This window comes from Crotalus tigris, unplaced genomic scaffold, assembly GCF_016545835.1.
Source record: "Crotalus tigris isolate CLP2741 ecotype Arizona unplaced genomic scaffold, ASM1654583v1 scf7180000019298.7629538967:1458412, whole genome shotgun sequence".
Taxonomy (NCBI): Eukaryota; Metazoa; Chordata; class Lepidosauria; order Squamata; family Viperidae; genus Crotalus; species Crotalus tigris.
This window is the reverse complement of record NW_024097474.1, coordinates 178161-204774: the sequence shown is the minus strand read 5'-3', so window position 1 is coordinate 204774 and position 26614 is coordinate 178161. Positions and strand designations below refer to the sequence as shown.

Below are 26614 nucleotides of genomic sequence, written 5' to 3'. Positions count from 1 at the left end.
TATCTATGCATATTAGTATAATTTAGGATTTCCTGATTATGGAAATCTGAAGGCAGAGATCTGCGGATGGAGTCAAAGCCTGACTGCTAAAAATAGCTGAGGAAGGGAAATTAAAAGACTTTTCACGTCTATGGCCATAACAACTTCCCATAATATATAAGTGTGGCTTAAGCACAAACGGAATGCTGAATACTCTAACAAATCCAAATGATTGCATTTTTATTTGGTTCGAAAAGAGAATTGCAGCAAAGATACATTTAGGAATGGCATGAGCTAGTAACGTGAAATTGGATCATACAGTTACCAGTGCACAAAATTGAGAAATTTTGTGAGACCCAGTTTGGTGCAGTGGTTAAGATCCCAACTGGGAGACTGTGAGTCTCATCTTAAGTCACTTAGCTGGGTGACCCTTGAGCCAGTCACTGGCTCTTGGCCCCGGGAAGGAGTCAAGGGCAAACCACTTCTGAGAGAGGGAAAAAAACTCTCACTAAGAAAACCGCAGGGACGATATTAAATCATCTACTTAATAACACAATATCTCCCCAAATATGTATTTTGGATATTATAGTTTGTTATGAAGAGAGAAAAGGGAAATTTTGGTTACCCAAAGTCTGAAAATTATAAATATCAAAGGTTAAATTGGAATATTGATAAGAAATTAAAAACTGAGTAAAAATCAATAACAGGAGATGGGTTGTTTATGAAGATTGAATGTAATTAAGAAATGTATCAGCTAAAAATGTATTGATAAATGTAATAATGATGTTCTTATTGAGCTGATGTAATTAGAAATGTACCAACCTGAACATGAGACAGTAATTGTTAAGGGAAAAAGAGAAGAAATATTTGATGTTGTAGCCTGAGATTTGCACTAAGATTCTGTTATTGAGCTATTGATTAACCCTGTCACCATGTTGCTTTTTAAATATTCAAATGTAAAATTGGAAAATTAATAAAATATTATAATAATAAAAAAACAGAAAACCGCAGGGACACTTATCCAGGCAAGTCTCTGAAAATCAGACACAATGGAAGGGAAAAAGAACGAAGAGAAGTCCTTCTGCCAATTGGCACAAGGTATCTGGAGCCAAAATATCTCCATGGATCAAAATAATTTTATTGAATTGTTTGCCTCCTTGTTCATTGATGAATTGTATCCAGGTAAATTGGCAGGCCGTCCAAATGTCAAGTGAATATCTTTGGAGATGGTTCGAAGAAAGCGCGTCCCACTGGAAGCAACATATCCCGATTTTCAAACTCCCGTATAATTTGAGAGGGTCTTGGGCCTTATTGATTGTGGTGCCTGGACAACAAAACGGTCTTGTTATGCAAGTGTACTGGCGTCAATCTTTCTGGGCTAACTTATGAAGTCCAGAATCCCAGAGGGCAAAGACACAGCGAAGCTTGGAATATCTGGTGAGTAGGAAGAGAGCAGGTTTTATACTTGGGCAGGAAAAACCAAAGGAACCAGGGTAAGACCTGGCTCAAAAACAGTAACTGTGAGAGGGACCTTGGAGTCCTGATGGACAATCACTTAACCATGAGCCAGCACTGTGCAAGTAGCAACCAAAAAAGCTAATATAATCCTGGGTTGTATAAACAGAGGCATAGAATCAAGATCACGCGAGGTATTAATACCGCTTTATAAAACCCTAGGGAGATCACACCTGGAATACGGCAGCCAATTTTGGTCACCATATCACAAAAAAGATGTTGAGTGTTTGGAAAAAATTCAGAGAAGAGCAACTAAGATGATCCAAGGCCTGGAGGCTAAAACATATGAAGAACGGCTGTGGAATTTGGGTTTGGCTATTCTAAAGAAAATAAGAAATGGGGAGACATGATAGCAGTGTTCCAGTATCTGAGGGGCTGCCACGAAGAAGAGGGGGTCATGTTATTCTCCAAAATCCCACAGGGCAGGACAAGAAACAATGGTTGGAAACTGATCAAGGAGAGAAGCAACCTGGAATTAAGGAGAAACTTCCTGACAGTGAGGACAATCAACCAGTGGAACAGCTTCAGAAATTGTGGGCGCTCCATCACTGGAGATTTTTAACAAGAGGCTAGACAGTCACTTGTCTGAGATAGTATAGGTCCTCCTGCTTGAGCAGGGGGCTGGAGTAGAAGACCTCCAAGGTCCCTTCCAGCTCTATTCTATTCTATTCTATTCTATTCTATTCTATTCTATTCTATTCTGTTCTGTTCTGTTCTGTTCTGTTCTGTTCTGTTCTGTTCTGTTCTGCTCTGCTCTGCTCCGCTCCGCTCTACTCTACTCTACTCCATTCCATTCCTTATTCTATTCTATTCTATTCTATTCTATTCTATTCTATTCTATTCTATTCTATTCTATTCTATTCTATTCTATTCCATACTTTCTACTCTACTCTATTCTATTCTATTCTACTCTACTCTACTCTACTCTATTCTGCTCTGCTCTGCTCTGCTCCGCTCCACTCCACTCCACTCCACTCCACTCCACTCCACTCCACTCCACTCCACTCCACTCCACTCCACTCCACTCTACTCTACTCTACTCTACTCCATTCCATTCCATTCCCTATTCTATTCTATTCTATTCTATTCTATTCTATTCTATTCTATTCTATTCTATTCTATACTTTCTACTCTACTCTACTCTACTCCGTTCCATTCCATTCCATTCCCTATTCTATTCTATTCTATTCTATTCTATTCTATACTTTCTACTCTACTGTACTGTACTCTACTCTACTCCACTCCGTTCCATTCCATTCCATTCCTTATTCTATTCTATTCTATTCTATTCTATTCTATTCTATTCTATTCTATTCTATTCTATTCTATTCTATTCTATTCCATACTTTCTACTCTACTCTACTCTACTCCACTCCACTCCACTCCTTATTCTATTCTATTCTGTTCTGTTCTATTCCATTCCATTCCATTCAGGTCGGACCCTCCCTAGCAATTTCACAGCATACAGATAGTCCTCCATTTATGAGCACAATGGAGCCCAAAGTGCCATTGTAACTTTGAATGGACTTACTGTTGTAAGTCAAGGACGAACTATAAGGTGTTAGAAAGGATTTGCTATTGGTAGAACAAGGAAAAGCACAGGCCTACTTGCCGGAAACCAACAGCTTTTCAATTTTTGTTTTTGTTTTGTTTGTTTGTTTAAAAAACCCTTTTAAAATTTGCAATCAGTGACTCAGTAACATGCATAATATTTTTTGAAAAGAAGCAGGTTGCCTGCCAGCAGTTTGCCGGAGGCTGAGCGGCTTTCCCTCCCCCCAACTTTAAGTAGATTGCCTTTTCAGCGCAGAAAAAAAATAAAAATTAAAAAATGATGGGCGTAACTGAGAGCAATCCGGAGGCATGAAGGAGATCAAAGCAATCTTTGCCTCAACAATGGAGCTGCGGCCTTGTGGAGGCTTCAATTTGCCCCGATAAACGTGAGGTAAGTTACAGTGCTGGGAAACAATTATGATTATAGGACTTCAAAAAAACCAGCAAGAAAGAAAAGAACATCCTCTTGCAATCCAATAAGTGGCTTTAAAGCAGATTTATAAGAATGATTAAGAATTACAAGGCCTTGGTAAGGCCACACTTGGAATACTGCATCCAGTTTTGGTCACCACGATGTAAAAAAGATGGTGAGACTCTAGAAAGACTACAGAGAAGAGCAACAAAAATGATTAGGGGACTGGAGGCTAAAACATATAAGGAATGGTTGCTGGAACTGGGTACGTATGTCTAGTTTAACGAAGAGAAGGACGAGGGGGGACATGATAGCAGTTTTTCTAATATCTCAGGGGCTGCCCCAAAGAAGAGGGAGTCAAGCTATTCTCCAAGGCGCCTGAAGGCAGGACAAGAAGCAACGGATGGAAACTCATCAAGGAGAGAAGCAACTTGGAACTAAGGAGAAACTTCCTGACAGTTAGAACAATTAATCAGTGGAACAACCTGCCTCCAGAAACGGTGAATGCTCCAACACTGGAAGCTTTTAAGAAGAGACTGGACAGCCATTTGTCTGAAATGGTATAGGGTTTCCTGCCTGAGCAGGGGGTTGGACCAAATGACCTCCAAGGTCCCTTCCAACTTTACTATTATTATTTTTATTTTTATTATTTTTATTTATATTATTATGGATCATCGCACAGTCAGCCAGATGTTCAGACTGGATTTGGCATTTTGTCTACCTATCGAGTCCTTACCCAGGACCTGGGATAGGCAGATGTGGATGTTTGATGGTATTACAGGTATCGTCGCAGGATGGAAGCAGTTCCTAGTAAGGCCGCCTTTTGCAATTGACTAATAGCGAATTTGTCAATGCCAATGATGTTTAAGTGGTGCTCCAGTTGTTGTTGTTGCTGTTGTTATTGTTGTTGTTATTATTATCATTATTATTATTATACATCGTAAGTAGTGTAGGAAGTCAGCACCCCTTCCCTCCCCGAGAAGGAAATATTTTGGGGGATATTAAAAAAAGACAGAATATTACATTTCCTCAAAGGAATGATGGAGAAAAATCTTAGGCAGAAACCAGCCCCCGAATCTTCTTCCTCCAGGCAGAGGCCAGCTTTTAGTCTAGTCGTAAGCAAAATGCCTTCAGCCACAGCCACAGAGAAGATTTGAGCTGATGGGATTAGAAAAACAAAGACTCCCAAGGACAGGAATATGATCCAGTGGTGGGATTCAGCTGGTTCGCACTACTTCAGCAGAACCAATAGATAATTTTTTGTTGCCCAGGCCCAGAATGGACTTCTGGAAGTGGCATCCGCACAAAGAACCGATTGTTCACCTATTTGAATCCCACCAATGCCTTGAAGACATAATAGGATTAACCCACCACCATTAGAATTCCAAAAGGGCACACTCAAGCAAAAGTCAAAGTACATGGCATAGGGACAGGAAGAACCTCAAATACAAAGTCCAAAGAAGGGATAAAAGCCCGCCTATCCCAACTCCATATTGTCAGCTGCCCCAGAACCCCATGCTGTTGGCTCTGTTCTTCAATAAACAGAACCTTCTTTCCTATGCAGCCTCCATTTTGTTTATTCCCGGCTTGGACTGGACCTGATGATTTTTCGTTCAACAGTAGACTAAAAGGAAAGAGGTCCCAACTTCTTGGTCACCACTAAAGATTTTTAGGAAGAGACTGGACAGCCATACAGTATATCCAGAATGGCCAAGGATCCTTCAAACTCTGCTATTCTGTATTCCACATCACTCTTAAGTTCAGAGATAATTGAGGGCAGCTGGAATAGAAGGGCCAAATCATTTGGCTCAAGGCCATATCAGTTTTTTAAAATAACAATTACAACAAAAGGAAACATAAACTTAGAGAATAACAAAGTTGGAAGGGACCCTGGAGGTCTTCTAGTCTAACCCCTTGCTCAAACAGGAGGCCCTATACTAGGGGTGTCAAACTCAATTTCATTGAGGACCGCATCAGCATTGTGGCTGCCCTCAGGGGGCCGGGTGGGTGTGGCCTAATGGGTGGGGGTGGCCAGCTCTACATCATTCGTGTCAAGGGTGCCTGTGGGGGCCTGGGCAGGAGTGGGACAGATCTGAGGGTCTCTGGCAGAAGGGCGTGGGACCAGGGCAAATGCCAAGGCATGGTCCACTGGAAGAGCTTCATTGTTCCTCTCAGGCCATGCGGGGGGGGGGGGGCAGGCTGGATGGTGGTGCGGGCTGCCCAGGCCCTGGGTAGCAGAGGTCAAATGCCCATCCTGACCCTTGAGCACTCACGGCACCAAGCCCAGCCCCACTTCCTCTAGGCTGCTGCTCAAGGTTCTCCTGGTTCCTCGCTGTTTCTAGACAGCTTTGTGGAGCTAAGACTGAATGCGTTTCAGCATAGATGGCCACCACAAAATTGTACGTTGGCTCCCGGCCAGCCTTTCTTTTGTTCTTATTCTGATGGTGCAGATGTCTTTTTTTTTTTTTTTTAAACCACTCACCTTCATAACTGATCAGAATCGTGTCCTATTCAATCTGGTTTTTCCCCTTTTGACCAGCCCTGAAGAATAGGAGGCCTACCGGCTTGCCTTTTAGTCATAAATCTTTCATCGGGGCCTGTATTTATTTATTTATTTGCTTTTCCAAGTCTTCTGCCAAACTAACGCCCTCCGTACTTAGGTTTTTGCCAGTGGGATTGGTTACTCTCTGGACAATTCTTCTTGTGCGGATCATTATGAAAATGAAATTTTTAGCTGGGAGGCTATATCGGTGTGCAGCTGCACACAGCCAGCTGTTTTCCTAGCACTGTTACTGACTCATCCATCACAGGGTTAAAGAGTGCTCCCATTAACTGTGGTGGCACCACTGACCTTTTCAGATGCCTTTTTAAAATTATTTATTTATGCACTCATTTCACAGCTCAGCTGCTCTTTTTGAAGGAATAATGACGCCTCCCTCTCCGGATAACAGTTTTGGGCTATGCAGTTGCTTTCAAATTTACTTCCCTACAGACGTAGCCCTCTGCGCCTTCTTGGTCCGCCATTTTTCTTAGTAGAGAGCAAGCCAACCGCTGTCCATTCCCCTCACGAGGTCCAAGATTAGGGCTATCTAACCTTGGCGATTTTAAGACCTGTGGACTGCAACTCCCAGAATTCCCCAGCCATCTGTGCCAAGAGAGTTTTGCTCACTTTCATGCAGGCAGGGGCAGCCTGGGAGTTGAGGTCCACAGGACTTAAAATCGCCAAGTTTAGATAGGGCTTCAACTCCCAGAATTCCTCAGCCAGCCTCCATTTTGTTTGTTAGATTTAAGACAGGCGTCTTCAAACTTGGCCCGTTTATGACTTGTGGACTTTAACTCCCAGAATTCCACAGCCAAGATCCTCAAAGGATCTTAAAGAGGCAGAAAAGCATGCCCAGTTTTTCTTAATAGTCCCAAGTCTCCCTCCCCCAAGCAGAAACCAGCTCTGTAGAAATGCAGATGGAAATAATCCAGGAAGGTTGGAGGCCCCCAGCTAGAAGATTAAGAAGACAAAGACACCTAAAATCTACATACCCCAGCCAAACTCTAAGACAGGACATAATAGGATTAACCCACAGATGCCAAAGCGATTCAGGTCAAAGCCACAGGAACAACTCCAAACAAAAGGCTCCAGAGGGTATAAAAACCCACTCCCTACATGTGCTCTCTCTCTCTTTTCTTCCAGAGCCATCTTCCTGTCTGGCTCTCCTCTTCAATAAACTGCAACCTTCTTTCTAAAGCAGTCGCCATGTTGTTTATTCCCGGCTTCGACTGAACCATGAAGAATTCTTTTCTCTCGACAAGAGAGAGAAAGAGACCTTATACCATAAAGTTCTAGGATCCATGAAAGGAAGTACATAAGTAAAATCTATTATTTATCATGAAAGAGGGTTAGCTTTCTCCAAGGAAAGTGATCTACAGTGCAAAACAATACAGAGTAGCTTGCTGATTGATGTAGATCCTAAATTATATCCTTGCACCCTCCCCCCAAATACGTCAAATCTTGAAAGATTTGACAAAAAAAATCAAACAACTCTCTTAGGCATGCACACACAAACCTCCACACCACAGAGGACCGGCAATATTTATTATTTCAGTCTACTTGTTATTCTCATTTATGACTGGTTGCCCACAATTTATTATTTTTTTATGCAAAATGATCACATAATTATTAAAAGTTAATGACAACTGGGGCTGGCTTTTCTTTGAAAGTAGAGCTAAATCTCTGGGATTTGGCTGTTAACCTCTTGATTGATTCACAAGCTCTAAAATCTGCAGGATCAAAAAAATAATAATAATTTTCGTATAACAGCTTTCTGAGTCCTAGAATTCACGTAGACCTCAGTGAGAACAGGAAGTGAATACTGCAAGTGCGACCGAAGGACCATCACACACCCCCTCCTTCTTGCTAGATCTTTTAACTTTGAGGGTTCCTTGGTGTTCTCTGACCTTGGTATTTTTCTTGCAAATATTTCATTACCCACTACATATTACATCTGTTATGTGATTTTCCTGTATCTCAGGAAGAACTGCTTTCTGTCTGTTGCCACCAGGAGATGCTAAGAAAAAGAACAGTGCAGACAGGTGGAACCACCTCAGAAAGGCACTTTGGAGGTTGGGAGGCTAAAACATGTAAAGAACGGTTGCTGGAATTGGGTATGTCTAGTTTAATGAAGAGAAGGACCAGGGGTGACATGATAGCAGTCTTCCAATATCTCAGGGGCTGCCCCAAAGGAAAGGGAGTCAAGCTATTCTCCAAAGCACCTGAAGGCAGGACAAGAAGCAAGGGATGAAAACTAATCAAGGACAGAAGCAATCTAGAACTAAGTAGAAATTTCCTAACAGAACAATTAATCAGTGGAACAGCCTGCCTCCAGAAGCTGTGAATGCTCCAACACTGTAAGTTTTCAAGAAGAGATTGGATAACCATTTGTCTGAAAGGGTATATGGCCTCCTGCTTGGGTGGGTGGTTGGACTAGAAGACCTCCAAAGTCCCTTCTAACTCCGTTATTCTATTCTGCTCTGTTCTGAGGCCACAGGAATTTGAACACAGCTCTTGGATGGAGCACCTGAAAGCAACTGGGCAATCTTATGAAAAGCAGAGCACGCAAATCCTCCTCTATGCTCCAAAGCAACTTTTAGATATCATACCAGAACCCAGCTCTAATAGGAATGGATCTACAACCCATCAGTGTTCCGTGATTGAGTGATGGGTTTTGGATTTATGGATTTATGAATACATGACTGTATGAACCTGAGATGAAAAAAAAAACATCTCCTCCTTTTTCTCAAGACTAACTTCAATGATTCTCCTACAATGATTCTTCCTTGAGTGAGTCTTCCAACAACTTCCAATAAGGTTTAGGAACCTTAGAGTAGAGTAGAGTAGAGTAGAGTAGAGTAGAGTAGAGTAGAGTAGTAGAATAGGAGTAGAATAGAGTTGAATCGAATGGAATAGAATAGAGTATAGGAATAGAATATAGGAATAGAATAGAGTAGAGTAGAGTAGAGTAGTAGAATAGGAGTAGAGTAGAGTGGAATGGAATGGAGTAGAATAGAGTATAGGAATAGAATAGAATAGAATAGAATAGAATAGAATAGAATAGAGTAGAGTAGAGTAGAGTAGAGTAGAGTAGTAGAATAGGAGTGGAATGGAGTGGAATGGAATAGAATATATAGGAATAGAATATAGGAATAGAATAGAACAGAATAGAGTAGAGTAGAGTAGAGTAGAGTAGAGTAGAGTAGAGTAGAGTAGAGTAGAGTAGTAGAATAGGAGTAGAGTAGAGTGGAATGGAATGGAGTAGAATAGAGTATAGGAATAGAATAGAATAGAATAGAATAGAATAGAATAGAATAGAATAGAGTAGAGTAGAGTAGAGTAGAGTAGAGTAGAGTAGAGTAGAGTAGAGTAGAGTAGAGTAGAGTAGAGTAGAGTAGTAGAATAGGAGTGGAATGGAGTGGAATGGAATAGAATATATAGGAATAGAATATAGGAATAGAATAGAACAGAGTAGAGTAGAGTAGAGTAGAGTAGACTATTAGAATAGAATAGGAGTAGAGTAGAGTGGAATGGAATGGAATGGAGTAGAATAGAATATAGGAATAGAATACAGGAATAGAATAGACTAGAACAGAACAGGACAGAACAGAACAGAATAACAGACTCAGCAGGGACCTTGGAGGTCTTCTAGTCCAACCCCCTGCTCAGGCAGGAAACCTTATACCCTTTCAGACAAATGGTTGTCCAGTCTCTTCTTAAAATCTTCCAGTGTTGGAGCACCCGCAACTTCTGGAGGCAAGTTGTTCCGTCACGGGATTCTAAGGCAAATCCATCCCCACAAAATCTTGCTGCTCTTCCTCCCTCCCCCTTCTTGCATATTTTCTTAAAGCACAATTTTGTCACCGCTCACCATATGCTGGGTAATAAGTTATGATTTACATCATCATGGGAGACGACATCACGGAATGCTGCATTTATGCCTGGGGCTCATTAGATTGTTCTGCACAGCCCGTCCTCTTTAACCTTTCTCAGTGTATCGCCGTACTATTTTTAATTTATCCTTATGATGCATTGGGGAGGCTTCCGCTTTAAACGCACCACAACTGAATGCAAGTTGGAGATAGATCAGTCTTTCATTTGGACTGCATCGCTTCGCTGCAGAATCCTGCTGGGTGGGGGAAAGTCACTGCTTTTTGCTACACCTCTCCAAAAATCTATCTGGGCAGAACCTTGTTGCCATTACGGACAATCCTGTCTTCTTAATAATACAGGCTTGCAACAGTTCATTTAGTGACTGTTCAAAGTTACAACGGCACTGAAAAAAATATAACCTGTGTGACTGTTTTTCGCAGTTACAACCTTTGTAGCATCCCCATGATGAGGAGATCAAAATTCAGACAGTTGGCAACTGACTCATATTTATGACGGTTGCAACATCCCCATGGCCATGGGATCAGAATTGGAGGCTTGGCCACTGACTCATATTTATGACAGTTGCAACATCCCCATGGCCATGGGATCAGAATTGGAGGCTTGGCCACTGACTCATATTTATGACGGTTGCAACATCCTAGCGGTCATGGGATCAGAATTGGAGGCTTGGCCACTGACTCATATTTATGACGGTCGCAACATCCTAGCGGTCATGGGATTAGAATTGGAGGCTTGGCCACTGACTCATATTTATGACAGTTGCAACATCCCCATGGCCATGGGATCAGAATTGGAGGCTTGGCCACTGACTCATATTTATGACGGTTGCAACATCCCCATGGCCATGGGATCAGAATTGGAGGTTTGGCTACTGACTCATATTTATGACGGTTGCAACATCCCCATGGCCATGGGATCAGAATTGGAGGCTTGGCCACTGACTCATATTTATGACGGTTGCAACATCCCCATGGCCATGGGATCAGAATTGGAGGTTTGGCTACTGACTCATATTTATGACGGTTGCAACATCCTAGCGGTCATGGGATCAGAATTGGAGGCTTGGCCACTGACTCATATTTATGACGGTCGCAACATCCTAGCGGTCATGGGATTAGAATTGGAGGCTTGGCCACTGACTCATATTTATGACGGTCGCAACATGCCCGGGGTCATGGGATCCCCATTTGCGACCTTCCGACGAGCAAAGTCAATGGGAAAACCAGATTCACTTAACGGCTGGGTGACTCATTTAACAACTGTGGCAAGAAAGGTCACAAAGTGGGGCAAAACTCACTGAACAAATGTCTCAGTTAACAACGCCGGGCTCAATTGTGGCCGTACGTTGAGGACTGCCTGTATTGGGAATGTGGCATTTGTGCCTGAACATTTAGATTCGTAACCATGATGTAATGCTATGTAGTGTAGAACAGGCCGACTTTAGGACTGGTGGACTTCAATTCCCAGACTTTCTCAGCCAGCGTGGATTTTCAAGAATTCTGGGAGTTGAAGACCACCAGTCAAAAGTTGCCAAGGTTGGATGCCTTTGGTGTAGAGCAGTGGTTCTCAACCTTTTTAATGCCGCGACCTCCAACCGGTCATAAGTCGAGGACTACTCAACCGGTTGTAAGTCAAGGACTACTCAACTGGTGCAGCACCGTTTGCAGAATGGGACTTTTGGCGGGCTCAGCAGGGCAGAGACAGCCTGGACAATTCCTATTGGCTTTTGAAAGCCAATAGAATTAGACTCTATTCAAGAGAATCTATTTGATTGGCTTTCAAAAGCCATTAGAATAAAAGGGAGTAGCACAGCTAAGGAAAAGGGGGAAAAAATGGCGGACTGCGTTGTTTGGCGACCCCCGTGAAATGGCCGTTTGACCCCAAATGGGGTCCTCCTCCTCCTCAGAAAAGGCACTGAAAGAACCGCATCTGGACTCAGCAGGATGATTGCTTCGTATGGCCTTTTGCTCCACCTGGAGGATCTCAGCATCTTTTTGCACAGCTCTTGGCTGGGTTTTTTTTCCCCCTCCCCTTCTCCAGTGCTGCCGGAGTCCAGGACCTTGTCAGAAAGGCAAAGAGCCTGTCTAATCCAGTCCAAGTCTGGCCCATGGATTCCCTTCCCCCTTCCCCCCACCCACCCCCCATCCCAACCCATCCCAACCCAACCCAACCCATCCCATCCCATCGCATCCCATCCCATCCCATCCCAACCCAACCCAACCCATCCCATCCCATCCCATCCCATCCCAACCCATCCCATCCCAACCCAACCCATCCCATCCCATCCCATCCCAACCCAACCCCATCCCATCCCATCCCATCCCATCCCATCCCAATGCAACCCAACCTATCCCATCCCATCCCATCCCATCCCAATCCAACCCAACCCAACCCAACCCATCCCATCCCATCCCATCCCATCCCATCCCAACCCATCCCATCCCATCCCATCCCATCCCAACCCAACCCAACCCAACCCAACCCAACCCAACCGAAGGCAAGAGAGATTCAAGATTAGCCGGATGGGAGCAGACAGCAAATCCATCCTAACGGCCCTCCCGGGGTCGGATTCTTTTTGACTAGGCGCATGGAAGTTCTAGCATCGCTAGTTCCAAAGTTGCCCCCCCCAGGACCCCCGCTCCACCCGCGCCTGCTTTGGAGGCAGACCCCCTCCCCTCCCCCTCCCCCTGCCTCTCCCCAGCTCCTGCCTCTGGCCTCCCCGACGAAGCGCCCAATCGGCAGCCGTTGCGATCCTCCGGCTTTGCGCCTCCGAAAGTCCCTTCCCCCTCCTCTGCCTCCCCCTCCCCTTCCCCCCCCCCCGCGCCTTTCCTGACGGGCTCTGCGCAAGGTCCCCGCGGCTCGGCTTCCCTTTCGCTGCCCGCGCTTGACGTCAGCTCGGCTTCCCCGGACTGCTGCGGCGGGTCGAGCTGGCAGAGCGACCCAGGCAGAGCCACCCACCCTCCGCCTCCGCCCTGGATCCAGCCCGGCTTCCCGGGCGCGGCTCCTGCCCTGCCGCTGCGCCCCCGGGCTGAGCGCGCAGGGCGGGCCAGCAGCCACCGAGGGTCCCCCGGGGGCTGAAGCGCAAGCCGGGGTGGTGGTGGTCCCGGGCAAGGGAGAGACCCCCCCCCACTCCTCTAGCGGGGTCTGCCGAAAGGCGACGGCGGCTCTTACGCGCCCGGCAGGAGAAGGAGAAGCCCCGAGGGGCGCTTCCTGCAGGGAGACCCCCTCCTCCAAGCCCGGAGGGCAGGGCGGAGGCTTCCCTGGGGGGGTCCCGGACGGCCAGAGTCCCAGCCGCCGAAGGAACGGGGAGTCGAGCCGGCGGACGGTCGCGCGTGGACAGCGGCCGCTCCGGAGACCCTGGTGGAGCTGCAGACAGAGACCCGCGGACGGAGGAGCCGAGGGAGGGTCGCGCGTGGACAGCAGCGAGTCCCGAGACCCCGGTGGAGCTGCGGAGCGGGAGCCGCGGACGGAGGAGCCGAGGCAGGGTCGCGCGTGGACAGCGGCGGCTCCGGAGACCCTCCTGGAAGTGCAGACCGGGAGCCGCGGACGGAGGAGCCGAGGGAAGGTCACGCGTGGACAGCAGCGAGTCCGGAGACCCTGGTGGAGCTGCAGACAGAGACCCGCGGACGGAGGAGCCGAGGGAGGGTCGTGCGTGGACAGCAGCGTCCGGAGACCGTAGTGGAGCTGCGGAGCGGGAGCGGCGGACGGAGGAGCTGAGGGAAGGTCGCGCGTGGACAGCGGCGGCTCCGGAGACCCTCCTGGAAGAGCAGACCGGGAGCCGCGGACGGAGGAGCCGAAGGAAGGTCTCGCGTGGACAGCGGCGGGTCCAGGGAGACCCTCGTGGGACTGCGAAGCGGGAGCCGCGGACGGAGGAGCCGAGGGAAGGTCGCGCGTGGACAGCGGCGGGTCCAGGGAGACCCTCGTGGGACTGCGAAGCGGGAGCCGCGGACAGAGGAGCCGAGGGAGGGTCGCGCGTGGACAGCGGCGGCTCCGGAGACCCTCGTGGAGCCGCGGACCTAGACCTGCGGACGGAGGAGCCGAGAGAGGGTCGCGCGTGGACAGCGGCGGCTCCGGAGACCCTCCTGGAAGTGCAGACCGGGAGCCGCGGACGGAGGAGCCGAGGGAGGGTCGCGCGTGGACAGCGGCGGGTCCAGGGAGACCCTCGTGGAGCCGCGGACCTAGACCCGCGGACGGAGGAGCCGAGAGAGGGTCGCGCGTGGACTGCGGCGTGTCCTCCGCCGTCGGGGCCGCTTCCGACGGCCGGCCGAGGCCAAGCGGCGGCCGCAGCCCCCGGCATGGCCCTGAAGGAGGGCGGCGGCCCCGGCGCCTCCACCGTCCCCCCCACCACCACCATCCTCCCCATCAGCGAGATGGTCTCCGGCTGCTCGGCTGCCGTCCCGGCGTCGGGGGCGCCGTCGGGCCCGGCCTTCCCCGAGGTGGTGGAGCTGAACGTGGGCGGCCAGGTCTACGTGACCCGCCACTCCACCCTGCTGAGCGTGCCGGACAGCAGCCTGGCCCAGATGTTCTCCCGGGGGCCCCGCGAGCTGCCCCGCGACAGCCGCGCCCGCTTCTTCCTCGACCGCGACGGCTTCCTCTTCAGGTACGTGCTGGATTACCTGCGCGACAAGCAGCTGGCGCTGCCCGAGCACTTCCCGGAGAAGGAGCGGCTCCTGCGGGAGGCCGAGCACTTCCAGCTGGCCGGTCTGGCCCAGCTGCTGGCGGCCCGCGGTGCCCCGCGCGGCTCGCTGAACGACGAGGGCTGCCCGAGCGACCCGGAGGACGGCAGCTCGCCCGGCGGTGTGGAGCTGCCGGCGGCGCTGCCGTCCGCGCGGGCCGGCGAGAGGCGCTCCGGTTTCTTGACCCTGGGCTACCGGGGCTCGGCGGGGGCGGCGGTGCGGGACGGCCAGGCGGACGCCAAGTTCCGCCGCGTGGCCCGCATCCTGGTCTGCGGCCGCATCGCCCTGGCCAAGGAGATCTTCGGCGAGACGCTGAACGAGAGCCGCGACCCGGACCGGCCGCCGGAGAAGTACACCTCCCGCTTCTACCTGAAGTACACCTACCTGGAGCAGGCCTTCGACCGCCTGGCCGAGGCCGGCTTCCACCTGGTGGCCTGCAACTCCACCGGCGCCGCCGCCTTCGTCAACCAGTACAGGGAGGACAAGATCTGGAGCAGCTACACCGAGTATATCTTCTACCGTGAGTAGGGACTGCCTGCCTTCCTCTTCTCTTCCTCTTCCCCTTCCCCTTCCTCTTCCCTTCCCCTTCCTTCCTTCCTTCCTTCCTTCTTTTCTCCTTCCTTCCATCCTTCTTTTTCTTTCTTTCCTTCCTTCCCTTCCTTCCTTCCCTCCCTCCCTTCTTTTTTTCTTCCTTCCCTCTCTTCCTTTTCTCCTTCCTTCCCTCCCTCCCCTCCTTCCTTCCATCCTTCCTTCCTTCCTTCTTTTTTCTTTCCTTCTTTTTTTCCCTTCCTTTCTTCCTTCCTTCCCTCCCTTCCCTCCCTCCCTCCTTTTTTCCTTCCTTCCTTCCTTCCTTCCTTCCTTCCTTCCTTCCTTCCTTCTTTTTTCCTTCCTTCCTTCCTTCCTTCCTTCCTTCCTTCCTTCCTCCCTTCCTTCTTTTTTTCCTTCCTTCCTTCTCTTCCTTTTCTCCTTCCTTCCTTCCTTCTCTCCCTCCCTCCCTCCCTTCCTTCTTTTTTCCTTCCTTCCCTCTCTTCCTTTTCTCCTTCCTTCCTTCCCTCCTTCCTTCCTTCCCTCCCTCCCTCCCTTCCTTCCTTTGTTCCTTCCTTCCTTTCCTTTCTCTCTTCCTCCCTTCCTCCCTCCCTTCCTCCCTCCCTCCCTCCCCTCCTTCCTTCCTTCCTTCCTTCCTTCCTTCCTTCCTTCCTTCCTTCCTTCCTTTTTTTTCTTTTCCTTCCTTCTACCTTTCCCTTCCCTTTCCTGACAGGTGCACAGGGCTTGCTTTATGACAGGAATCTGCTCCTTTGGTTCTTAAAGGATGTCCCAGGAGTTGGGGAAAGTCAAATAGGAAGTGCTTCTTAAAACAGGGTGTTTTGCTTCACTCCCCTGGTTAGTAAAAAAGTTCCTTGCAGGCTTTTGAACACCAAAGCTTATTATTATTTATTCGACTTGTGCAGAGCCTCACTGCCACCCACGCTGGACAGTTCCCAAAGCAAAAAGACAGAGAAAAACAAAAAATAACAAAAGAACGTAACAGCAGAGACAAAGGAGCCAAAAGACCAAAACCTCCCCCCCCACCCCCCACCCCCCACTCAGAAGGGGCTTCAAACACCAAATCCTGGGCAAAAAGCCAGGTTTTTAAGGCCCGCCACAATGCCAGCTTTCTTAGGAGAAAACCTTCGGGAACTTTGTTAATTAGAATCCAGCCTTAGGGTGGATCCTTGCGACATTAACACGAACAGCTTTCTTCCAAGTAATGAAAAGCAGCATTTCTTAGACCAGGGGACCGTCACAGTCTCAAGAAATTCATGAAATCCAGGCTAGAGAGTGAAGATTTGAAGCGTTACGTTCCAGCCGTAATTTTCAATTTACGCTTTTGACTTGGTTATTGCTTTCCTCTGGGCTTCCTTTTCAGACAATCCAATTTGGTAATTTACGTGCGTAGAAAAGGGTTTAATCCGTTATAACCGGTTAGCGCTCTGCCTAACACACATCTTGTTTGGCTCAGTGTGGGTGGCAACCAATGACAGGTTCCTCCAGTCCAGACCATCCTTTGTTAGTGTGATTGTTGTTGTTGTTGTTTTTTAAAAAAAATTTGTTGTTGAAATGAATCAATGCAAACACCGTTTCTTTTCTTTCTTTCTTTCTTTTTTAAAGATTAGGGGGACAAAGTCCTAGATAAATGCATGAATGTCCTTGAAATTTGAGAGATGAAATATCAATCCACGTTGAATGATGGCTGGACTTTTCTCTTGTTTCTGGTGGAGTTCTTCTCCTTCTTCTCATATTCTTATTTTTGGGAGCTGATCCATGTGCATACTGTATTCAGTGAGGTTACTCTACGGAAGACTTTTCAAGTCTAAATTAAGAGCTCTTCCCATGGCTGAAATGTTGACTTCATCTGGGTTGATATACAGCTTCCACCGATGGCTGTATAGATTATGAACTCGGTTCTGCTACAGTTAAGGAGTGTGTAAAGACGCAGGAGTGAACTTGCTGGCTTTCATTTTGCACCGGGAGCGTGAATGGAAGGAAAAAGGCCTAGTGGTGACGGGAAGACCATAGTTAGCTTCTTTCCAGCTTTTATGGCATGTGGTGGTAAAACGTAAGATATCGACGAATTGATTTGATCTTTAATTTTGGCCGCTGCTAATGCGAATAACCTCTGCTTTCCAAAAAGAGTCTCTTGCAGGGCTTAGAGCAGAGGTCTTCAAACGTGGCTCTTGGATGACTTGTGGACTTCAACTCCCAGAATTCCTCAGCCAGGCACACTGGCTGAGGGATTCTGGGAGTTGAAGTCCACAAGTCATCCAAGGGCCAAGTTTGAAGACCCCTGTCTTAAATCCAACAAACAAAATGGAGGCTGGCTGAGGGATTCTGGGAGTTGAAGTCCACAAGTCATCCAAGGGCCAAATTTGAAGACCCCTGTCTTAAATCTAACAAACAAAATGGAGGCTGGCTGAGGGATTCTGGGAGTTGAAGTCCACAAGTCATCCAAGGGCCAAGTTTGAAGACCCCTGTCTTAAATCTAACAAACAAAATGGAGGCTGGCTGAGGAATTCTGGGAGTTGGAGTCCACAAGTCATCAATGGGCCAAGTTTGAAGACCCCTGTCTTAAATCTAACAAACAAAATGGAGGCTGGCTGAGGAATTCTGGGTGTTGAAGTCCACCAGTCATCAAAGGGCCGTTTGAAGACCCCTGGCTTAGAGAGAGGCAGTTGTTTGATCCTTGACGGTTGAATGGAGGCTTTGCTGAAGATTAAAGCTGGTGAGGCTAGAAGTATGGAAAGATTGTTAATATTTTATCAGCTCCTTCCTTTCTCATTAATTACAAAGTAAACAGACTCCACCTGGGCTTATTTCAGTGGAGAGAGAGAGAGAGAGAGAAATATCACTGTCCAATAGATGGTTGGAAAAGATCTTAGCTTTAGCTCAAGAATTAATAAGAGGAAGAGGAGGAGAGAGGAAGTTTGGCAGTAGCCTTTTTCTTCTTCAATTAATGTCTGGGGAGATTCTCCGTCATCTAGGTCTTGATTGTCCCAAAGGTGCTTTTTCTGGAGGCAACTGGACTTTCATGTTTTTCTTTGAGGACGTTTCGCTTCTCATCCCAGAAGCTTCTTCAGCTCTGTCTAGGCGGTGGGGAATGGAAAGATTTATACTCCTTGCAGACAGCTGGTCATTTGCATCCTTTTAAAGAGTCATTGAGGCCACTTGGAGGTCTACTTGTGTCTTCAGTTGTCCCAAAGGGGCTTTTTCAAGAGGCAACTGGACTTTCTTGTTTTTTCTTTGAAGATGTTTTGCTTCTCGTCCAAGAAGCTCCTTCAGCTCTGACTGGATGGTGGAGAAACAGAAGGATTTATACTGCTTGCAGACTGCTGGTCATTTGCCTTCTCTTAGAGAGTCATTGAGGCCACTTGGAGGTTTACCTGTGTCTTCTGAGTCACCCGAGTGGTGCAAATGGGTGTGGAGCCTTCTTGGAACTGCTGAAAGGACTGTGTTGTAGCCTGCAGCATGAATGCAAACGACCAGCGGTCTGCAAGGAGTATAAATCCTTCCATTTCCCCACCATCCAGTCAGAGCTGAAGAAGCTTCTGGGATGAGAAGCAAAACGTTTTTGTAGGAAAAACCAGAAAGTCCAGCGGTCTCCTCCTGAAAAAAAGAACCTTTGGGTCTTCTTCAACTACTTCACACAAGCAGCAATCCCTTTTCAGAAACAGAGGAACAAACTCTAAATGACTTTGCTAATTTTTTCATGAAGTTCGTCCTTCGGCCTCGCTCTGAGTCCAAGTAGTTTGGCCGGTGAAAATACAGGTGGATTCAAATGGAAGGTTTTATTTGGCAGATATATGTATGTATGTATGTATGTATGTATATATTCTCCACTCCTTAGAAGTCATTTTTGGATTTTTTACGGACGAAACTGCAACTGAAGATAGTGTCAGCGCTGCTAACATTGGATGTTCTTGCTTTGACGACATATGGAGATGCAGCCATTTTCCTTTATTTTATGTTTTACTCTTAGAGTTAGAATTAGATGATGCTGGGGGGGGGAGGAGGAGGAGGAATGTGCATGGGAGTTTAGTTAGACATAACAATACTGTAACTAGGGTGAGAACCAAGGTTTTTTGAAATAAGAGATGATAAGAAATGGTGGGTTGAAGAACTGGAGGGAAAGCCTGCATTTCAAACTAATTGGAGAATGTGATTTATGACTGTTAATTGGAGGGGGGAATTGTGCTTTGATACTATGTGCTCAGGGGAGAGGAATTCAGATTTTGGCTTGGCCTATGTACGTGCCGATGCTATGCTACTCAAATAAAGATTCTTTAAGGTAAACAATGCCTCAAAGTTATTTGAAGAGTTTCATCTGTCGGAACCATGACAGATAGCTTCTGCCCCCAGATGTGTGGACACATCTGAAGGGGTTCCCCCTGCACATATCTGATGTATGTTTAGAGCCTTAGTTATACAGCTATAGCGCATTATGTATTGAGCACATAGCTATAGGGCAGTGGTGCCGAACCTATAGCCTGGGTGCCAGAGGCGGCACTCAGAGCCCTCTCTGTGGGCATGTGCGCCATTGCCCCAGTCCTAGGCGTTCAGCTGGGTTTTATAAAACCTTTTCGCTTTAGGCCTCTGCCACCGTGTGAAAAAAAAAAAGGTTCAATCAATCAGCCAATTTCAACTTCTCACGGAAAAAAAAAGATCTTGCAAAGTTGGAATTGATTGATTGAATTTTTTAGTCCCACCCAGTCTGCCATTATCACCACAGCCACGCCCAGCCAGTGGGCCACACCCAGCCAATGGGCCACACCCAGCCAATGGGCCACACCCACCTAATGGGCCACACCCACCCAGCACTTGACGATGCATAAGTGGGTTTTGGGTTGCAGTTTGGGCACTCGGTCTCTAAAAGGTTCGCCATCCCTGCTATAGGGTATTGCTTGCCAAAACAGCTAGGCACATCCAACACTGGAAGTGTTTAAGAAGAGACTGGACAGCCATTTGTCTGAAATGGTATAGGGTTTCCTGCTTGAGCAGAGGGCTGGACTAGATGACCTCCAAGATCCCTTCCAACTTTATTATTATTATTATTATTATTATTATTATTATTATTATTATTATTATTATTATTATTATTATCTTTAGAGTTGTCTCCCCTTCTTCATTCCTTTTTTTTTTTTAGAGGATGGGTTTTTGATTCCTTTTCTCTATCCCCTGCCTTCTACCATCTTTCCTCTTATAGGCTCGCAGTCTTGCTCACTGCTCCGTCCCGGTGCGATTCTTCATGGGCTGTTTTGTCCTCCTTGTATTGTCATCTGATTTTCTCCCCTGGACATCAAGGTGGTACTCAACTTACAACAGTTCACTGAGTCACTGTTCGAAGTCCCGACAGCATTCCCCCGTGGTCACATGATCAGAATTCAGACGCTTGGCAACCGTTTCATATTTATGACGGTTGCCGGGTCCCGCTGTCCCGCGATCCCCTTAACAACGGCATTGAAAAAGAGTGACTGACGGCCATTTTCCACCCCTATGGCCCTTACGGCATCCCCGCGGTCACGTGATCCAGATTCAGACGATGGGCTCATATTTATGACAGTTGCAGTGTCCCCAGGAGTCCTGTGATCCCGTTTTGCGTCTTTCTGATGCACAAAGTCCACGGGGCAAGCCAAATTCATTTAACAACCAGGTTACTAACTTAACCCCTTGGAGTGGTTCACTTAACCACGGAACTGATGTGGCGTGAAAGTTGGAAAAATGGGGCAAAACCCACTTAACAACTGTCTCACTTAGCAACCTAAATGTTCAGCTCAGACGTGCTCATACGTAGAGGACCACCTGTAGTTTGGATTCCCCTACCCCGCTGAAAGTGTTGAGTTGCTTTTTAAACATATCCTTTGCAACTCAAGTTCTTCCCCTTCCAAATTCCATCAGCCCATTCTTGGCTTCTTCCATCAGTCCTATTCTGCTTTGTCTCGTATTTTCGTTGATTTATTCGTTAGCATTGCCATTCCCCTCTGCTCCAAGTGGGAGAACAAGCCACGAAAACCTGAAATTTTGACAACAAACAGCCCCAACAACATTTAACGTCTCCGGCAGCCACACAATATTTATGGAAATGCATTCTGTCACAAGTCCCCGTGCTTCTGGAACATCAATCTGTCAACAGACAGACAGATTAAAACAGTTGCCTGTTGTTTTCAAGGTAACTTAAAAAAACAAAGTGCCTTTTAAAGAGATTGAGTTAAATAAATCTCTGGGGAGCTCAACTTGCGCTTTTTAAAAGCGTGTTCACTATTCGTGGAAATTCTACTTTTTCCAATAGCGAAGTCTATTTTCCTATTCGGATGGTTTCTGCCTTCATTGCAGGCTTCAGTGTTCACAACTTAGTAATTAATTAGTAAACTTGGTTTAAAAGTTTTACTTAAAATTCCTTGTATCTAGACTGTGTTGTCGTTCTTGGGATTGCAAGAATATTTGCAATATTTAGGAGGATACATATCCTAAGGGATATCAACAGACAGTGATAATTACAAGTACTTTTATCTCTCAAGATCCAATTTCTAATTAGAATTTTTAAGATCCCAAAAGTTAGCAATTCTCAGAAAAAGAAAAAAAATCAATTCAAATACATGCATCTAATGAATGAACACACACACACACACACACACACACACACACTTGGGTTTGAACTACATCAGAAAATAACATTCATGAGAAAATAACATTTATATTGTAATTTGTAAAACTTTTAATAAAAAAAAGAAAAAAAGAAAATAACATTCATAATATATATCACTATGACTAAATAAAGTAAAAATAGTGCTAATTCTCTACATTATTGATCTATGGGTCTCCTTCCTTACTTTCACATTTTCTTTTTCTAAAAATTCATAGAATATTTAAGATACTAGTTGTCAAGAAGGAAAACTTTCGTTTCTGAACTATGGTTATTTCTGAACATCTTCAGAGAAATGCTTTTCTCATCCGATTGTTAACAATCCCAGCCAGTCATTTTACAAAAATGAACATGAATTCTGCATTGAAATACAAATTCTTCTCTTTAAGACATGTGAATTCTACACTAATAATTTTGGCTTCCAGAACTGATTTGAAAAGAACAGTGACAGCACCAATAATTTATTTCAGCAAAATTACAGATTTGGCTCTGTTCCAGATTAAGTAACAAATGCTATTGACATGAATAAGAGAGAATTGAGAGGAGCTAATATTTTGCCAGTACTAAAAGTAGATAAAATCCAGTCAGATGTAAACCTTTTAATATTATTTCATTGGGATCTATCCGACTTTAAAGTCAAGAGAATATAATTTGGGTTAACATAACTTTTTTTTTTTTTAAAAAAATAGTGATACTAAGGCATAATTTTTGAGAGATAAAAGTACTTGTAATCATCACTGTCTGTTGATATCCCTTAGGGAGGTACCCCTTTTTCAAGATTTAGTGGATATGTATTTTAATGTAATCTTATGAGAAAAAAAAACATATGTAAATGATTTCTCTAGACGTGGTTATTCTGAGCATAGAGCAAAATAACAGCCATTGATTCTCCTAGTCAAAAACAGCTCCTTTTTAATATTCAGAATAATGCCTTTCTAACTAAACCATTACTTTCTTTACAAAGCATGAAAATGGAAAAAGAACGTTTTTTTTCTTTAAAAAATAAGCTTCTTAAGTTGTTCCATGCTTATAAAATCAGACTAGAAATTACAAACCAAGAAAGGCCAGAATGCTAATTTTTTAAATCTGATATAGTGTTCAGCTCTCTGGGACAGAAAGATTGAGAGATTTCCTTGGCTTGATGCACTTTTAATTGTCATAGGAAGGCTAGTTGTGTTTGCTATGCTTATCCCAGAAATCAAATAGAATAGAATAGAATACAGTAGAGTAGAGTAGAGCAGAGCAGAGCAGAGCAGAGCAGAGCAGAGTAGAGTAGAGTAGAATAGAATAGAATAGAACAGAACAGAATAGAATAGAATAGAATAGAATAACACAGTTGGAAGGGACTTTGGAGATCTTCTAGTCCAACCCCCCTGCTCAGGTAGGAAGCCCTATACCATTTCAGACAAATGGGTGTCTAGTCTCTTCTTAAAAACTTCCAATGTTGGAGCACCCACAGCTTCTGAAGGCAAATTCTTCCACTGGTTAATTGTTCTCACTGTCAGGAAGTTTCTCCTTAGTTCTAGATTGCTTCTCTCCTTGATTAGTTTCCATCCGTTGCTTCTTGTCTTGCCTTCAGGCGCGTTGGAGAATAGCTTGACTCCCTCTTCTTTGGGGCAGCCCCTGAGATATTGGAAGACTGCTGTCATGTCCCCCCTCGTCCTTCTCTTCATTAAACTAGACCTACCCAATTCCAGCAACCGTTCCTTATATGTTTTAGCCTCCAGTCCCCTGATCATCTTTGTTGCTCTTCTCTGCACTCTTTCCAGAGTCTCAACATCTTTTTTATATCACGGTGACCAAAACTGGATGTAGTATTCCAAGTGTGGCCTTATCAAGGCCTTGTAAAGTATTCACACTTCACGTGATCTTGATTCTATCCCTCGGTTAATGCAGCCTAGAACTGTGTTGGCTTTTCCCCCCTCTTATTCTTGATTAAAAGGTTCGGATTCTTAACCCTTAGCAAAACATGGCTTAGATATGTTAAAATGTCAAACTTAAAGCGTGGAAAGGGTGCAGTTAGGGCGCAAACAGCTCATGAAGGGCTGTTGAAATGTTATATTTCCCTCATCACTCAATACATATTCATATATACCTTCCTGCGTCGGTGAAAGTCACCTTACGCCAAAAACTGGAAGCAAAAAAAGTTGGCTGATGTTGGCGAACGTGACTTTAAATGCCCCTTTGTCTTCAGTTTCCTGAGTTGCTTTCCACGGCAAAATGACAGCATTAGTGAGCATATAGACCCCGAGTTTACTTTTAATTCAGGCTATAGACACCTGACCATCTGCGTTGGCAACTATCTTTTTAAACACTGGCACGCATCCCAGGCTGTGCTGGCAATTGGTGACCAGATTTCTTGGATGGCATTTTTAATCTTTTGCCTGGCATAAACCGGAATATGTCCCAGCTGATCAGGTGCGAAAAGAATATCGAATATACTGATAAATGGCTGCAGTATATTGATTTTGTTTATTCCGCATTCTTTAACAGAATAACGGATGTGGATGGGACCTTGGAGGTCATCTAGTCCAACCCCCTGCTCAGGCAGGAAACCCTATAGCATTTCGGACAAATGGCTGTCCAGTCTCTTCTTAAAAACCGCCAACGTTGCAGCATTCACAGCTTCTGGAGGCAGGTTGTTCCACTGGTTAATTCTTCTAAGTTGTCTTAGTTCCAGGTTGATTCTCTCCTTGGTTAGTTTCCATCCGTGGCTTCTCGTCCTGCCTTCAGGTGCTTTGGAGAATAGCTTGACTCCCTCTTCTTTGGGGCAGCCCCTCAGATACTGGAAGACTGCTATCATGTCACCCCTAGTCCTTCCTTCCATTAAACTAGACATACTCAATTCCTGCAACTGTTCTTCATATGTTTTAGCCTCCAGGCCCCTGATCATCTTTGTTGCTCTTCTCTGCACTCTTTCTGGAGTCTCAACATCTTTTTTACATTGTGGTGACCAAAATTGGATGCAATATTCCAGGTGTGGCCTTGCCAAGGCATTATAAAGCGGTATTGACCTTACACGTGATCTTGATTCTGTCCCTCTGTTCATGCAGCCCAGCATTGTGTTGGCCTTTTTGGCAGCTGCAGCACATGGCTGGCTCATGTTTAAGTGATTGTCCACTAGGACTCCAAGATCCCTCTCGCAGTTAACTGCTGTTGAGCCAGATATCAGCTAGAACAAGGGTCTCCAACCCCTGGTTCATGGACTGGCACAGGGCCTCAGCATTCCAGAAACTGGGCAACACAAACAAGCAAGCCCCATTCGTGGGATGCAGGCAGCATGCGAATCCAGGCGCCTTCCGGTTTGCGGAAAAACCTCCTTCTACAGAACCAGTCCCTGGTGTCCAAAGGTTTGGGGGCCGCTGACCTAGACTATATCTGTGCATTTGGTTTTTCTTGCTGTATTGATCTTCTTTTCTTGCTGAACTCACTTCCAAATTGATTGATTCATTCTGCATTCCTAAACTTTCAAACTGAACTATGTACGTTTGCAATTCTGAATTGCGTATCAAAGAGATCTAAGGCCACAGTACGTTGCAGGATGGTTTTTGCAGGTGAGGTCCTCATTTGCCCAGAATGATCTGAGCTCTGATCGTTCTTTGGCATAGTAACCAAAATATGTGCCTCTCTTCCATCCTGCAGCTGCAGCTGCCAAAAAAGCCAAAACAGTGTTAGGCTGCATTAACAGAGGAACAGAATCAAGATCACGTGAAGTATTAATACCACTTTACAAGGCCTTGGTAAGGCCACACTTGGAATACTGCATCCAGTTTTGGTCACCACGATGTCAAAAAGATGTTGAGACTCTAGAAAGAGTATAGAGAAGAGCAACAAAGATAATTAGGGGGCTAGAGGCTAAAAGATAATAAGGAACGGTTGCTGGAATTGGGTATGTCTAGTTTAACAAAGAGAAGAACGAGGGGGGACATGATAGCAGTCTCCCAGTATCTCAGGGGCTGCCCCAAAGAAGAGGGAGTCAAGCTATTTTCCAAAGCGGCTGAAGGCAGGACAAGAAGCAAGGGATGGAAACTGATCAAGGAGAGAAGCAACGTAGAACTAAGGAGAAACTTCCTGACAGAAGAATTAACCAGTGGAACAACCTGCTTCCAGAAGCGGTGAATGCTCCAACGCTGGAAGTTTTTAAGAAGAGACTGGACAGCCATTTGTCTGAAATGGTATAGGGTTTCTTGCCTGAACAGGGGGTTGGACTAGATGACCTCTAAGGTCCCTTCCAACATTATTATTATTATTGTTGTTGTTGTTGTTGTTGTGGAATGCCGGCTGGGTTGTTGCTATGACTAAGGCTGGTAACATAATCTACACCCAGATTTCCCAACCTTGGCAAATTTAAGACTTGTTTAATTTAGAATTCCCTTCTGAGAGTTGAAGTTCACAGGTTTTAAAGCTGCCTCCTCTATATTATTAGAGCACATTATGTAAAAGCCTTAGTAAAAAAAAATGGAAAAAAATGTAATATTCTGAATTAATGTGATCTGGGGGGAAACACACACACAAACACACACACACACACACACGGAGATATCTATCTATCTATCTATCTATCTATCTATCTATCTATCTATCTATCTATCTATCTATCTATCTATCTATCTATCACAAAAGAATAACTAGGTGGGAGGAAGATGAAAGTAGATGGAAAATTATTGAGAGCCAATAATTAACAAGAATACTGACTATTGGACTAGGTGACTCCGTTGTTCTGTTATTCTTATGAGTATCTGCTTTAAAGAAGTTTTTTTTTTTGTTTCAAATGAATTTAATAAGCCTAAAATTATTCCTACAGAGGCCTCTCAAAGCAGTGCATAGAAATCTAAAAGCATAATTGATTTGATTATTCATGATGAAAGATT

The 26614-nt window shown here is 45.6% G+C and overlaps 1 protein-coding gene across 1 annotated transcript in view; it reads left to right on the top strand.

Moving 5' to 3' along the window:
* The first annotated feature begins 1028 nt into the window (after positions 1-1028).
* LOC120316204 overlaps positions 1029-26614 on the top strand; it is a 49479-nt gene continuing 23893 nt past the window's right edge. Inside the window, exons 1-2 of the mRNA XM_039361526.1 lie at positions 1029-1161; positions 12927-15089. Coding sequence (XP_039217460.1) covers positions 1029-1161; positions 12927-15089 — 2296 coding nt within the window. The remainder of the gene's footprint in view (positions 1162-12926; positions 15090-26614) is intronic.